The following is a 16559-nucleotide window of genomic DNA, read 5'->3' on the forward strand; positions in this document are numbered from 1 at the left end:
TTTATTTTCCACTTCTGATGTCTGTTGCCATTTGCCATTATCAATGTTCTCAACATTACTGGAAAATAAGTTATTTTCTTTCGTTCCCTAATTAGTTAAGGGTGGCTGCAGTGAAGTGTTGCTAAAAATACAATCGTCCCTGATGGCGCTCTTAAGTGTGGAATTGTACAGGTTCTGGACCAGTTTGCAGTCATTGCATCAGTGGTTTAATTTGAGTGTAGAAATTATAACTGATCCAGGGCCAGCTGGGTCCGCCCGCTCCCATGAGTGCCTCTCTGGAGCACGCTGGCCAACCCTGTTGACGTGTCACCATGGCAACAATGCACCTCTGGGATTTCCTCTGCTGCTGTCTGTCTTTCAGCCGTTAATAGCGAGCTAAAGAGTCATACTATTCCCTACTAAAATGGCGATTATTATTAGTTAGTGTATAGTCTAAGTTGAACTTTAAAGAAAAAATATGTCGGATATATTGTGCAGTTGGCTGAACGAGGAGCTCCGGCTGTCAAAAGCTGTTGGTAAGTGGGACTAAAGTTAGCGTAATCAAGCTAGTTACCTGGCACCTGCTAGCTTAATTAGGCTACCTCGGTGGGTTTTTCACCGTAAACTGTAGACCTACTACTTTGCCACACTGAAAGGCAAAAGGCATTTTAATTTACAATGCTGACAATGTAAGAGCTGTTTTAGAAGCTACACATCAAATTTGATGAACAGTTTTTGACTTATCAGTAAAGGCATAGGATATTAATTGGTAGGGTAGAAGATGACATGAGAAACGTCAAGAAAATTATATTTGGAGAAACCTTAAAAAAACAACTCTGTTTAGGTAAGTGTAACGTTAGCAGTCTGACATTGTACAGGTGCTCAAAGTTGTACTAGTCAAATTAAATATATTTGATAAACTACTTTAATGGTTGTCCAATATGTTTTCATTCTAAGCTATATTAAAAGCAATATCACATTGTTTGAGTAAATGAATGCATGTTAATCTTCACAGACCCAAAGACCATTGCCAAGGATTTCTGCAGTGGTTACCTATTTGGGGAGGTTCTGCATAAATATCAGTTGCAGAATGATTTCAATATGTTTATGAAGAAAGAGTAAGTTGCCCTCTCTGTTTCTCTAGCTATCTATTCATGATCCTTTGCTTTTTGTGAAAATTTATAGTGTTCTCACTGTAATTATTAAAGTTATTCGGCTCTTATTTCATAGTACCTCCATCTCCAGACTGAATAATTTTACCCGCGTTGAGCCTACTCTCCAGTTACTGGGGATCTCCTTCGACATAAACACAGCCCAGGACATAATGCAGGAGAAGCAGGATGTTGCCACACGCCTTCTTTACCAACTCTACATCTCACTTGAAAAGAAGAACAAAGCAGAAATCAGCAGCACATTGATGGAAATCATACAGCCTGCAGCTAATGCTTGCTTGCACAAAAAGGAGCATGCGATCTACTCTGACGTAAGAGAGACTGTATAGATGTATGTGTAGTATTTGAATTTGGTTAGGGGCCAATTTCTTTCGGCAACAGTACATTTTGTTCTGTAGAAACATATTGAGATAAGTAGTCTTGCTCTGTGCCAGTACTGCAAAACTGTATGACTGTCCTTTAGTCTTTCATTGTTTTTTTGTTATGTTTGAAGTTAGTTTAATGTAACATCAATATCTACAAAAACATGTATTCTCAAGCATCCAACTGTCTTTCTTCTGACATAGCGCCTGCATCAGGTGGTGAAACGTGATGCAGAGCTAAAACTACAGATCATTTCGCAGCACAATGAGGAAAAATGGCAGCAACAGGACGACAGGTTTGTGACAACGCATCCCATCCAGCAAAAGAGACAACTCAGAGTCCAGGATGAGAAGAGAATTAAGGATATTGAGAAGGTACTGGAGACCATTGGGAGTAAAATGTAGTATTGTAATATATTTCCCCTGTATTAATTTATGACCAGACTTTAAGGAATTCTCTAATTTATATCTTTATACATTTTACTGTTTCTCAATCTCAAATGTCACACAGTTACAGTTTTTGCAGTATTTTGGTGTTGTATATTACTATAATACTATACCAGTACCAGGTGAAAAACCTAAATTTGAGCCCCAACTACTTAATGAAATAAAGCTCATGCTAATGAGTGGGGAACTGTTGCAGCTGCTGGTGTGTCGTCAGAAGCACAAAAACATGATGACTTGTAACCACGCCACTTTTGTCCAGGTGCCCAAGCCACCTCCCTACACTTCACAGCTCAACCTCAAGAGAAGACAACAGCAGCAGCAACGCAGAGAACAACAAGTGCAGGTGTGATCCAAGTTTAGAAATCTAGGCCCAAGAACTTTGTGTTTGTTCTTGTTTACCAGATGTTCCCAGTCTTATCAAAACCAATAGCTTGTTATTGCCAAAGAGATTCATTTGAATTAAACGTCTTTCTTTCTCTTCTTTTGTCTACAGACAGTCCAAAATGATATAGCCCAGTTTGAGACAAGGAAGAAACAGATTACTTATGGTTTTGCTTCCTCTTCAAGGTGAGAAAAAAAGGAAACATTCACTAAATTAATATTTTACTTATGTAGTATTTTGTTATTTAAATGTTTGTATAGAGCAACCTGAGATAATAATCATCACACATGACAATGTCTTCAAATGTTATTTTAACTTTTTCAATTCTAGTGGACAGCCGTTCCCTGGAGATGTTCTTCTTGGTAGCAGCAACCAGCGCTGTGAGGTCCCTGGAAGTGGAACTAAGCTGACATTGCAATCCAATAGCAAGTATATACAAAATATCCGACAAAGGCTGCAGGAGAGTGCTGTAGCTCGTGAGCAGAGAGAGAAAAGACGAGACAGATTCCTGGTGGAGCAGCTCAAGGCCCATGAAGCTCAAGAGGTGAAGTGTTTTAAACCATCTATGGAAAACCTTTTTAGATACATCTGACACATCCTATTCTCTCACAGTCTGTTATTTGACATTCGTCATTTTAACCCAAAATCAGTCAACTGATCAGCCACCTCTTCCTAACTCTGCAGGAGGCACGGCGAGAGGAGCAGCTGGTGAAGCGTCTGACACGTCAGACTCAGCAGGAGCAGCGTTTGGCAGCTCAGCTCCTCCAGATACGCATGCAGAAGGATGTGATCCGGGATAACCGCCTGTTCAGAGAGCAGCAGTACCAGCAACGGAGAGAGAGGGACTTCCAGGAAGCTCTGGAAAGGGAGGCGGTGAGATAGGATGAATAAAGAAGAAGAATAAGCCTCTCTATTGTCACTTTGTATTAGGCTGTATCAGTGATAGTATGAGTAGTATCAAAGGGAGAGAGGAATTAATGAATTTTCGTAGTTTGTGGTATTTGAAGAGAAAGAGAGAGAGCGAGGGACTTCAGAGACAGACAGATAAACAGTAAAACCAGACTAAATGAATCATGATGTAAACAACTCTATGTTTATCTGTTATGTCCTTCAAGTGATCAAAATGATGGCTGATTCATTTGAAGAGAAGGCAGATACTTTAGTAAATGCTTCGCAGAGGGTGCATCCATGGTCCAGCATGGTTTCAGTGTTAAATATTCAGTATGTTGTAGTTAAGTATAGTCATGGTGTAATTAACCTAATTTGTCAGACAATCCCCGCACAGATCGTCACACTATTGAGTCTCAGATTCTGTGGTTATTTGCCATTTACTCAAAAGAGTGAAACAATCTTAGATGATTCAGGAAGAAAATCATACATACATATAAAGGCTTTAATGTGGTATTATTGATGCTGTGTCTATTGCTAAACTAGGAAGCTGTATTAAAATTAAAATTAAAATTAAAATTCTCAACTTTCTGCAACCTCCAATATCAGTAATGTACTGATTCCAAAATATATGGTTTGTTAGTTTGTGTCTGTTTAAGACTATTTTTCACCAAAACACACACCTAGTCGTGTGTTTTTCACAATAAATGACCTATGTAACATCTTTCATCTTCCTTTATTACTTACTTACTAACTGTGGTAATCAGCAGGAACATTTATGTCATGCCTTCTCCACTTATTTCATCTTTCTGACTGGGGCCTGGTATAGGCTTTGGCTCAGCAGGTTAAATTGGACTGTGCCGAAGAGATCAGAAAGGAGCTTGAATTCTGTAACAGGATTGCTGCTGAGCGATCTCAGAGCAGATACAAGAAGCACTTTAAGAGCTGCAAGGACATTGGGGAGCAGATAGTGGACTTGGCCACCAAGGTTGGAGAATATCGACTGCTCACTGAGAAGTACGTAACACAATTGCTTTTAGAAACATGCACACGGTATTTGGGCATGAAACTTCCATACTGACTATTGGTCAGTCTTTTAATGAATATGTGGAAATTCCAAAATGTGTTATAAAAATTGCATCTCTTGGTAATTACCAAGTGTTATCAGAAATGATTGTAAAAGTTAGTAAAGAAATCCAATTTTAAGAGTTGTATGTAATGTAGTTGTAAAGAGATTTCTACTGTGACCACTATGTGATCTGAGGGATGGGATTTATGGAAGTGAGAGAACATTTTAATAAAGAAATTGACACAGACAGATTTGATAAAATAAAGTTCATCAGCAGAAGGACATTTGGGCAAATATGTAATAACTCTGGATGAGTGGCAGACTAGAACCCAAAAGCATGACACAGAAGCAATCACTGTAACAGTAAAGTACAGCTGTACTTAGTTACAGGGAGGCAATGTTTAGAACCTGGAGATAACGCAATCAGGCAAAAAAGAATCTCGCGTGTGAATGAAACTAGTATTAGCACAGAAGGACTGATGAGGGGATTAACTGCGGGTGAGGAGATGGGTAAACCAGGTGGAGGGGATGAAATGATTGCAGAGTATGACAGTGTCTGAAATGAAATAAGAGTTAGTCATATGCCATGAAAACAGAACAGATGAAGAAATAAACCAAGAGTTGGCAGAGGTCCTGACAAAATATCCTCTTTAAGTATTGGTCTGTTTCTGTCTTTCATCATTGATTAATTGTTTTCCTTTCTTTCTCTGGGAAAACATTAAAAGGATATTTTAGGAAAGTATTGACAAACCTAAATCTGACTGAAGACTGAAAAGTTTTGCGGCATTTGCGGTGCAGTAGTAATTCAGAGTCAAAACACTGTGAAGTCATTACCAATATTGAAAACATTCTTGTACAACTAACCAGTGTAGTCAAATAAAATCAGGAGATGTTAACATCCTTTCCGCTTCTTCTAATGATCAAATAAAATCAGGAGATGTTAACATCCTTTCCGCTTCTTCTAATGATCAAATAAAATCAGGAGATGTTAACATCCTGTCCGCTTCTTCTAATGATCAAATAAAATCAGGAGATGTTAACATCCTGTCCGCTTCTTCTTCAGATTTGCACCGCCCACACAAACCAATATTCACTTTGTGTATATATATATATATATGTATGTATGTATATGTGTGTGTGTATTTCGCTCTGCAATGATTAAACATTTATTGAAATACATTCAAGTTTAATCATTTTCAGGCTCAATTAAAAAATGTAATTATTTTAAATACAATTGCACTCGTAAATCTAGCTTTTCTTCTGCTGTCATGTCCAGTCTGATTCCACAGAAGCTGATGAGAGAGTGGAAAGAATTGCTGTTCAGTGGTCTGCCTCTCTATGAGCCGATAAAGTGCCAGCAGCCAGGGTTTGAGTTCTCTACCCCACGAGACCCTGTAGAGCTTAAGAAGCAGGAGATACTCAAAAACCAGGACTATGATGAATACACTGTGAGTTTGAAATACGAGTGCAGTTTGTTTTTAGATCTTGTTTATATGTGTGTTTACCAAAAAACCCTGAACTGAAGCCTATCTGAAAGCTGAAAATCCTCTTTCTCTTAGCCATATGTCATTTTTGTCAGAACATGGTAGGTGAGTGGGCATGGCCAGAGGAAGCAGGGGAGACCAAATTACCCCTGACCAACAACAACATTCTTGGACACGTTGTCCTACGACTGAGGAACATTGTTCATCAATCCAATGTGAAACCCTTCTCACCGTCATTTCCTCACTTCACCCTCAAGGCCTGTGTCCTTGGCAAGTTTTGCTCCGGCAAGACCACCTGCCTGGCCAAGTTTGCTGAAGGTACACGGCATGCAATCTGAACACAGATGCAAGCACATACACAAGCACATCTTCACACCACTTAATAATGTATTTACTGGAATGATATAGTAAAAACATATGTGATATAATATTGTATGGCTTATTTGTTGCTGAGCATGTGTGTTGTTTTCTTCTTTAGCCCATGGCATCTATGTCTTATCAGCTGACACGCTGATTAAGGAGGCGCTGAATGCTTACCGGAAGGGAGAGGAGGTTTGTCAGATACAGTATAACAGTATCTTATCTTATCACTTATACTTAAAGGGTTTTTTTCAGGACCATAATATCTCAGTGGCCTCTCCAGACGGTGCAACAAATGCGTAAACTTTTATAACATCCTTTTTTGGACAAAATGTACAGGTCACAGAGAAGCAGGAAGAGAAAGACAATAAACAACTGCATACATCCTCTCCATCACTGGAGCCTGGTGGGTTACTGAAGCCCGCATGATTCTATTATATACTATTCTACACTATACATTACAATGTATGTTTTGCTTGTGATAAAAATGGACTGGATATGAAATTTTTCACACATTGTTTGTGTTCGATGTGATACGAGTCACTCATAATGTCATTGTTTTTCAGATCTTAAAACTCAAGAGGAAAGAAGAGGCAGCAACATCAGAGTAAGTGTTGTTTGTGATCTTCTCACTCTATTTTGTGTTTATTTATACATAAAGTTTTCCTGTATTCAATGTATATCACTAACCAACCTGATCAAAATGTGCTTTCCTGGCTGATAAAATAATGACTTGTAGGAAAATATAATCATTACGAAATATTGAGTAATAACATTTTTTTTATTTCAGAATTGATGTTTACCTGTTTGGAATGAAACTTACTTAACTCTTTTCCTGCTTACATGTGTTCCTTATCCAGCTGTCTAACCGGGCCATGCAGGGAGCAGCTGCAGAAGAAGAGTTGAGGAAAGGCAACGCCATCCCTAATGGGCTGTTAGTGGACATCATAGTAGAGGCTATTAAGTATGCACATAACCTGTATTGCTATAAAATACTGTATATGAGATTTAGACAATTGTATTATCTCCATTACCATATGCAATTCATTTCACAGTCAATATTTCAGAGAAATGTCAATGATACAGTGTTACATTTATGGACAAAATAAACAAACAAGAACCCCACAATCACTCTCCTAGACAGTGAAATATTGTTTGTGTCCTTACTAGGCAGGTTCCAGCTCAGTCAGGTTGGATCCTGGATGGCTTTCCATTGGATGTTACTCAGGCCTACCTGCTAGAGAAAGCCTTGGGTGGGTCTGTAGATGTAGAGAATTGCGTTGTAAGCAGTAGGACGAACCTTGCTGCTGATCCTAACCCTCCCAAACCTCCAACGCCCCCAACTCCTGTACTGGACCTGGCTCTGCTGCTGGATATCCCTGATGAGTGTGTGATCAGACGTCCATTCAGTCAGATGGGTACGGTACATTGGTTGGAGTTTATTGCCATGTATCTGTGTCTGTGTGCACCCACACACATTATCTGTTATAAGTGTGTGTGTGTATGTATACACACACAAGTAACCAGTTACATTTAAATAATACGTTTGTGTGATTATGTGGATCTCTTGCTTCCGCAACCTGGTGCAGATACAGATAGTGATGATGCTAAAACCGCCCATCCCACAGACAAGAACTTGTATCTGGCACAAATTCCACACAGGTAAAACAATTATTAAATGGAATACTAAACTGAAATGAATACATTACTTCTACTGCATGCCTGTGTGTCTAATATCTAACCCTCCCCCCCCTTCAAGAATTACAGCTTTTCAAGACACCTGGCCAAAACTAGATAAATGGTTTGGTGGAAAGCAAAACATTTTGGTCCGTATTGATGCCGATGTAGACGAGGAGGAGCTTTACAATAGGATGGCGTCTGTCCTGCGGCACGTTATGATGCAAACAAAGGAAGGTATGTGATTTTTTGTTTCTACATCAAAGGTCCATGTACAGATATTTACTCAAAATATTCGGATATATTCCCTCATCAGCTACTCGTACGACAATGGTGAATCTCCTGATGCTTCCTTTTCAGCTACACCTATAGACCAACCTCAGGGCATCACAGACAAAGCCCTCGGCCCCACAAAGTCCTGTTCTAAACTGAATGAGAAAAAAGCCAAAAGTGTGAAGTCACTTTCCAAATCCAACACACAATCCCTCAGAGGTGGTTTCATCAGTAGTCTGTGCATTACACATTGTAATTGTTATTTTAAAATCACAGTGAGCAAGTGCAAACAAAAAGGAAAAAATAAATCAGTCATCAGAAAAACCGAAAGGTATGTCTTTTGTAGAGTATTAAGAAAACAATGAAGAAGTGCCCTCTAACATGTTCTGTATGTTTCAGTAGGTCTTCTACATCATTATCATCCAAATCTGGTTCAAAAAGAGAATTTATAAATTGTATCTACTGACCGTGTGAACATGATTAATATTTTTATTATAGTGATGATTTATTAACTTTAACTGGCTGATCAAAAGGGCACCCTCGGAAGGCGTCAATGTCCTCAGTGACCAATGAGCACTCTCGGGGAGTCCCCAAGAACCCACCTGCTCCTTCCTGCCCAGGTTCTTCCAGCTGGGTCTATGTGGATGAACCCCTTCCTCCAGTAGGATACCGTTTCTATTAATGTTTGTTTTGCTTATCAGAGTTGGAAGTGCACTCCTAATCTCTTTCTTCCCTGAAAAATCAAGTTTTGTCAATGACATATGACATGAAATTCAGATGCATTCACTTGGGGCTACCACAAGGTGGACCTCTACCACGATGCAGTCTGTGGACCTGTTGTTTCCTACCTGTGTTGCCTTTCATAGTCTGTTTCAATTATATACAAATGACATGTCACGTGACATGTCATTTGTGAAGTCTGTTGCATTATTGATATTACTAGTTATGTCTTGTTTTGTTGTATTGCCCTCTTTCCTCCCATGCCCCCTGCTTTGTTCATACTTTCCCCTCCCTATCTCTATCTCTAGAAAATCCCAGAGTACCTGTGCCCCCATTGGGACTCAGTTTGTGATTCTTATGTGAACAACGTAAAGACAGTGATGCAACAGCTGCGCTCACAACGCGACGTTATTAACCATCACCTGTTCAACATCAGGTATACTGCCAGGTCTTTGAAGTAGTGAAAACATGGTTTATTTCATGTGTTACACTAAGAACAGAAAAGCACATCACTGAATATTTGCATAATGGACACTTGTGTCTGTCTTTTTCTTTGTTTTTATATTTAATAACTATATCTGAAGATACATTGCCTACTTGGACATGTCAATGTAAATGTAAATACATTCAAAGCCAGCAACACATATGTGCCCTGTACATCCCATACACCTTTGCACAGCTTTGCAGAGCCACCAATATTTTGTTAGCAACAATCAATTGAAAGTTTGGTCATTAATTCAGAGCTGCAGATGCATAATTAAAGTTGAGTATTTATGATTAGTTTCTGAACACAGTTATTTTTGGGTGTGTTTGTTTTTCAAACTTGGATGTCACTCAAATGTTGGTAGCATGAGGTTCTTCGTCAGAAATATTTTACAAATAAAAGAAGACATTTATGTTGATAGAATTTGAATTAGATTATTAAAAAATGTCTCTGATAAATATTACATGTATTACTATCTAAGTATAAATTATCTCCTGTATCTGTAGAGAGGAGTACAAGCATTACCTGGGGCGTCCAGACTTAAAGCAGGAGTTAGTGTCTCATTGGCAGAAGGACTTCAACAGCATACCTGATGATATGAGAGAAGACGAGGATACCCAAGCAGAGCTACATCTGAGACTGGATGTGAGAACAAGTTATAATATGATACAATACAAATGTTCTTAAACCTGCTTGAAAATGAAAATATATATGGAGACATTCTGATTTGTATACAGGAACTGCGTGAACGTTTGTGGGACATTAGTGACAAGCGTAAGGAGGAGGACGACCAGGAAAGGGCTGCTCTCATGGGGGACGGCTGGTTGGAGGAACACACAGCCGTCCTCGTCAACCACCACTCTGTACTCATGCAGGTACAATTTCTGTTTCTGTGAAACATTCTGACCCCACAAACATTTTCTCTTTTTTGACTATTTCAATTCTGTATTTCATGAGGGCATGTTATAGATTATTTCCTTTGTTCCGTGTGTTGTGTTCCATCGCTTCTTTTCTCTGTCCCTGTTTATGCTGTACATACACCAGCATGTACAATACCTCTTCTATGTGTGACTTAGTTTTTGGTAAAACCATAATCTTGGATTGTATGCACTTCAGCAATGCACTTCTACTACTACTGTTTTTGTTCTGTTCTGGTTTGTCATGTTTTTCTTGTCTAGCATAAGGGACTAAGCTGCAACTGCATTTAGTTGTGGAACCCTGTGTTGAAAAATGACAAAAATGAATCCTTGAATCCTTGTGTTGTGTAGGTCGAGTTGGACCGTTTCCAGGACACACTCTGTATTCTCAGGGTTTACTATTTGAGCATGTACAGACAGGTGTTGCCTGAGCTACCCTCCAATTTGGTTTGTATCCCCCTTCTGGACACCCCAGAAATGAAGGATCAGGACGAGAGGCAAGAAACACACTATTAGTATCAACCTAACACGAATAGCAAACATGTGAATAGTTTATGCACAATGAGTGTAGAAAGTAAATGATTTATTTTGTTCCACCAGTACTAAGCCAGCGGGCACAAGTGTGCCTAGTCAGATGGATGACGGAGAAGACGAGAGGAGGATTAAACTGTAAGGGAGAGGCACCATCGCACACAGTCTGCAGTCTGTTTGAAAGACGAAATGGATGTTGTGATTTCCTCACAGTCCAAATGCTCCCCAGCACAAACTCAAACACACATAAATCATTTTCTTCTCTTCTCCTGTTTTCCCTCCTCCGCAGACATCCTGACTCCAAGGCGAAAATCCAGGATGAAACAGAACCTGTCAAGGTCGAGTCAAATGAGATTTCCTGCCTCCCTTTTTGTACCTTTTTCATTCACATTCATTATATTAGTCTTTTCTCAAGGTCTGTAACTGATTTTGTTATTTTAGAATCTAGTAATATATGCTCATAAAGGACTGTCATAGATATCATACCTGTTACGCATATATTATAACACTGTTATATTTGGTTGACTAAAATAAAGTTAATTTAAATGTAGTTCAATGGGAAATTGTTCCTCAAAACAATCCAAAACACTTACATTAAAATATTAATGGTGAAATGCTGACATACAATTTTATAGTAAGAGATACTGACCATTTTCATTGTTAAATCTAGCCACCCTATGAGAAACTGATCTCCGACTATGAGGAGGCACTCACAGCCATCAGCAAATTGGTAATTCTTTGTCTGCATGAGCATATTAAGGAAGTGTATATACAGTGTGTATATACAAATGTTTGTCAATTCCTCTCGTGTATGGGTTAAATATGTGTGCAGGTGTCAGCAGAAGCCCACCAGGGGGAGATGAAAGAGCAGAAGGAGAGACCACAAGAGAAAGAGAGGGCGGAGCCCTCAGCAAGTGCAAACAAAAAGGAAAAAATAAATCTTTCATCAGAAAAACCGAAAGGTATGTCTTTTGTAGAATATTAAGAAAACAATGAAGAAGTGCCCCCTAACATGTTCTGTATGTTTCAGTAGGTCTTCTACATCATTATCATCCAAATCTTGTTCCTCCAGGTCCACCATCCCCACCTCCGGCACCCAGCCCTGCTCCAGCTGAGACTCATGATCAAGAACTCAAACAAAAAATACATAAAGAATATGCAGCCTCACTGGATCACGAGGGTATGCACACACAGATTCAGTCATTTCTCAATATATCGCATAATATATTTAATCATCATATTAACATTGTCAACTGGTTGTAAGAACTGTACAGAGGAGGTATATAAATACAGGTGAGTCTGTTGTTATGTGTATCCATGTTGTTGTTTTTGTATGTGCACATACACGCAAGCATGTGTGTGTAAATGATCAATATGCCTAGGTAAGTGTTTTCCTCTGTTTGTCTTCCTGTATGCATGTGTGTGCTTTCCAGAGAATGCAGCAAAGGTGCGCATTGTGCTGCTGAAAGGTCATGGTCTGGTGATGGTGCGCTTTCTGCAAAGCAGAGCAGAACAGACATTAAGTAACATGGAGAAGTGGTTAGCAGAACACTATCTTGAAGAAATGGAGAGGTATGGTACAGTACACTGTGGGCTATGTGTGCATATACAGGCACTTATATGAATGAAGCAGCAACTGCACTGCTGTTCCTGTTTTATTATTATTTATTTTTGTATTAGTGTGTGATAAATGCTGTCCGGGTGTATGTAAGCCCCCAGAGTTCAATTGTTGGGTTAGTATGTGACTGTTTTTTTTAATTAACAGAAAAAAGAAGTTACAGAACATGAAAGATATCTAACTTAATGAACTTTAAGTGCTCCTAGAGTTATCTTTAAACTGCTTCTTGAGAATATAAAAACACATAATGCTGGTGAAAGAAACTGTAGGTTTTAGTCTCCACTAAGAATGAGCCATGTATATATCTGTCTCCTTTTCCCCAGTATTGACAAACTATCAGAAGTTGTCCGCCACCACATAGAGGCTGGTGCTAAGTTGCAGAATGGGCTGGTGTTGGTATGTAAGGGCTTTATAGACGTATTGATTGTTTTTTTAAAATCTTTTATTATCTACCCCAGGTAGATATAGTGTAGTGCTCACTAATTACAGGGTAGTCACAGCAGGATTAAATCTCAATTGTTCTACCAGCGTGTGACATTTGACAATGAACCACAGTCTCCTTTACCCCACTCCTCTATATTCACTTCTGCAGGAATACACTAACTTCTACCTGAATGGAGACAGCCACATGGTGGCTAGCCCGGCTCCCCGTCCCCCTGCTCTGGAGAAACCCACACGGTCCACCCCGACCGTCACTCAGCTAGAGTCACTTCAACAACAGCTCTGCTACGTTGCTCCAACAGGTTAATACAGGGGTGACAAGTTGTAGTGTCGTTAGGTCTACAGTATAAGTCCTGCTTTCCAGCTATCCATCCATCATCCATCCTTTTCTTTCCTTTCTGATGTTTAGGCCTCATATCCAGTTCTGAGTTCTCCAGTTTGCTCAGGGATATCATATCTGTTAACATGGGCAGAAACACCTTTCCTGAGCCCTGGATTAACACAAATGAAACACAGGTACTCTGCAAGTAGTCCAGAGACTCAAAACGCAAAGTTTGGTTATACGTCTTTTTGTCTTTGTCTCATAGCACTAAATTCTGCTAGGAAGACATTTTATGAGGAATTTAGGTCAAATAAAACACATAATCAAACAGCACTGACTACAACCCAGTGCAGAGAAAAGAACGCAGACAAAGAATATTCCCACACCATACTTTCCGGTTACCATAAAAGACACATCACATGGCTTACAGGAGCGTTGTCCTTTTCTCTCCTCTCCCCAGTTGATGAAGATTGTATCTCTGCTCGTAGACGTCTATGAGCTGATAGACTGGCGTAGGTTTCTGCTCAGTGCTGCCCTCCCTTGGCCTTTTCCTTCCTTATCACAGCTTCTGGCCGTGCTACACCATTTCGAGGCAGCAGATACTGGCGGCACAGGCTATTTAAACGAGGACCAGTACCTACAGGTCTCTAAACACACAACAACTCAGATGTATACATTCTTCAATTCAACCTGACAAAACATTTAGTATATAGTTTATTTCTTCATGTAGTATAAAGTGAACACTGTAGCTTCCTGAACATAAAAATAAATGTTAAAGTTGCTCCTCTTGCCTCTTTTCTCACCAGACAGAGTTGTGGTTTTCCAGTGATAGTGTCCAGCCCATCCCAGAGGACCCCTCGGAGCCTCTACCTTATGACCGTCTGGCTAACCTACGCAAGGTAACAACTTGACAACTTAATTCCAAATCAATGTAAACTATTATTATTCCTGAAATGGGAAATTCCAGTGGTCATGGTACACAAAGAAATTAAGTAATGAAAGAACATGAAGGTAGAATGGAGCATTACCCAACTCTTTAAACTATTTATATAAAGGGACTTTTCAGCTGTTAAATATTTGTGTAGACTAAATTAATCTAAAGCACAGACTTATACAGGATACAGTTATCACAATGCCATCTACTTTGTGCTAAACCTTAAGGGGATCAAACCTCAACGTCTTATGTTCACTCTATGTCCAAATGAACTGCACTGCAAGAAATAAAGGAACAGTCTTCCTTCTTAGTTCTTTTTCCAGTTGTTTGCGGAGCACTCTTTCTCTCCGCCTCGATTGGACTATTTGTCCATGCTGCAGTACTTTGCAGCCGACCCTAACCCCAGACAGGGCTTCATCAGAGCACTCAGTGTAGTGCTGGGACAACATATCAAGCACTCCTCACCTGGCCATCTTGTCAAGGTGAGTAAATAAATGTACAAAGACAAACTATTTCACTTAAAAGTCATTGCGAAAGAACCTCTTCTTCATCTTCCGTCATCAAAAACATTATTATTTTCTGTCACCAATTTCTTTAGATGGTCCAGAATTATAATAGAAACCAGTTATATTATTATATTATAACAGCATGCATCAGGCTTTTCTAGTGGTTGGTCATTTGTTTTGGAAAGAAACCTGTGAGTGTTACCATTTGTCTTCAGTACAAACTATTGCACTTGAGCAAGGCAGTATCAATATGTGTTGTGTATACAGTCTATGCCCAGTATAGAAGAGGCTGCAGAGTTCATCTCCTCAGAACCTAATGGAGACTACAAGGAAGGAGAAACTCCGTTAGCATCAAGCAGTTTGTTGGGGGAGCAGGAAGTGTCCATCTCTGCTCTCCTTGCTGTAATCTGCCACCAGAAAGCCACCAACCCCCTCCCTCCAGGCTGCCTGAGTCAGGAGGAGCACACTGAGGTATTGGATGACATCAGCACTCTGGAGATCCAATCAGAGAGCAGGAGAAAATAACAGATGAAATTCCCAAATCATCCAAACGTTTAGTAGTTTACTGGGCTTTTTTTTAAATACATAAATGAATGGTTGAATTAATGAAATAAATTGCTACATTAGTAAATGTTGTAAAATATGTAAGATTTAGTTTTCATTTAAGCAGAATGTATTTAGTCTCAGCATGATTTCTATTTCTATTATGCTTTCATAATTGCACCATCAATGTGCATATAAAGGTATGGCCTTTTTTATTTAGGCTTCTAAATGCAACTAAATGGGGGAACGAGCATCTTTATGAGGGTTTGTATGAGATTCACTATTAAAAGGTTACTTACCTGACCTGCATTATTGGCGGGCATTTTACAGGGACAATGTCAGGGACAATTAATGCAACCAGAATTTGAATATTTAGGCGACAGTCCACACCATCATTTACATAATTAAATTCAAATAAATTAGGCTGCACCTTTTCTTGATGATGGGGGTAAAATACAGGCAAAACCACTTGGAAAAAAAAACTAATTTACTTAAGCTGTTAATAGTTTTAATTGGCACATTTTACAGGCTAAAGGGTTCCGTCATGGTAACACTCTTCATCTCTGCTGGCCTCTAGCGACTGGAGCACATATTCAGACAGCTGGGTTACATGCCTGAGGACTGTGTCCCCTTCTCCGTTCTTTCTCTGGATCCTTTCATCCAGGATCTGATGGAGAACTCACCACACTACCAGCTTGTAGTAAGTACCTTTGTAGACTCATCTGGTTGTTATGTGTTTCCCTACAACAGTGTCTGTTAGATGTGAATCCAAAATTAGCACATCACTTGTAATCTGCCGCTGCAATTAGTCACACATACCTATCATCAAGACGTCCACCATCAAGTGTGTGTTTTATCTCTTTCTCCCTTTCCACCTTTTGTATCCTTTCTTTCTTTCTTTTACCTTTATCTTTCTCTCAAACATCTCTCTTTTTTCTCTCAGGACATTCATAGAGTGCTACTGGCCCATCAGGATGAAAGAGAGGCTAACAGCTCGGACGTTTTCTAAAGGATAAGACAAATACATGCTGCTGTTTGCACCACAAACTTTCATTTCCACAGAAAATGCAAAATAAATTTGCTTTGGCCATTTTGAAGTATTCTACTTACTTTTATGTTTGACATGTTTGATGAAATATATTGCTTACTTCAGTATTGATTACATACATTAGCAACCATAACTTGCGTCAGTATGTAGAAATGTCTGTAATTGATGACTGGAATGACAAGAATAAAATCGATGATGGCAGGATTGACCCCTCTTACTCGCCTTTTTGCCCTGATACACTCCAGCAGTTCTTCTGACTGACTTGCTTTTCTAATGACCTCTCTGACACAGAAAAGCATTGGTTGCGGCGACAATGAGTGCATTGTCCAGGATAACCTACATGTCAAGCCTGACTTGCCAGCAACTGCCTGCTAGGGCACCAACAACCCCATCACAGCCCAG

General features: G+C 39.5%; 1 protein-coding gene across 2 annotated transcripts; it reads left to right on the plus strand.

Moving 5' to 3' along the window:
• Positions 1–547: 547 nt before the first annotated feature.
• Positions 548–16358, plus strand: spef2 (sperm flagellar 2). Of its 2 annotated transcripts, XM_029440398.1 has the most exons (39): positions 548–823; positions 995–1097; positions 1210–1462; positions 1718–1888; positions 2220–2303; positions 2454–2527; positions 2673–2886; positions 3027–3215; positions 4060–4247; positions 5576–5747; positions 5879–6101; positions 6262–6335; positions 6483–6549; positions 6710–6750; positions 7004–7107; positions 7314–7561; positions 7733–7805; positions 7903–8057; positions 8181–8312; positions 8627–8754; positions 9122–9249; positions 9804–9942; positions 10035–10172; positions 10566–10711; positions 10815–10883; positions 11035–11083; positions 11416–11475; positions 11578–11707; positions 11818–11925; positions 12179–12317; positions 12687–12759; positions 12956–13106; positions 13214–13320; positions 13587–13769; positions 13933–14025; positions 14372–14542; positions 14834–15037; positions 15687–15809; positions 16053–16358. In XM_029440398.1, exons 1-39 carry the CDS (start codon positions 766–768, stop codon positions 16116–16118), a joined length of 5028 nt encoding a protein of 1675 aa, XP_029296258.1. In that variant the 5' UTR covers positions 548–765; the 3' UTR covers positions 16119–16358. The 2 variants fall into 2 exon arrangements, with proteins under 2 accessions (XP_029296258.1, XP_029296259.1); XM_029440399.1 differs by lacking the exon at positions 8181–8312 and having other exon boundaries at positions 549–823.
• The last annotated feature ends 201 nt before the right edge of the window (positions 16359–16559 follow it).

This window comes from Cottoperca gobio, chromosome 9, assembly GCF_900634415.1.
Source record: "Cottoperca gobio chromosome 9, fCotGob3.1, whole genome shotgun sequence".
Taxonomy (NCBI): domain Eukaryota; kingdom Metazoa; phylum Chordata; class Actinopteri; order Perciformes; family Bovichtidae; genus Cottoperca; species Cottoperca gobio.

Coding starts and splice junctions, on each gene's coding strand:
- spef2 (XM_029440398.1), top strand. CDS start 766: ATGAGAAACGTCAAGAAAATTATATTTGGAGAAACCTTAAAAAAACAA. Junction 10,712..10,814: donor ATGAAGGATCAGGACGAGAG/GCAAGAAACACA, acceptor TTGTTCCACCAG/TACTAAGCCAGCGGGCACAA. Junction 13,321..13,586: donor TTAACACAAATGAAACACAG/GTACTCTGCAAG, acceptor TCCTCTCCCCAG/TTGATGAAGATTGTATCTCT.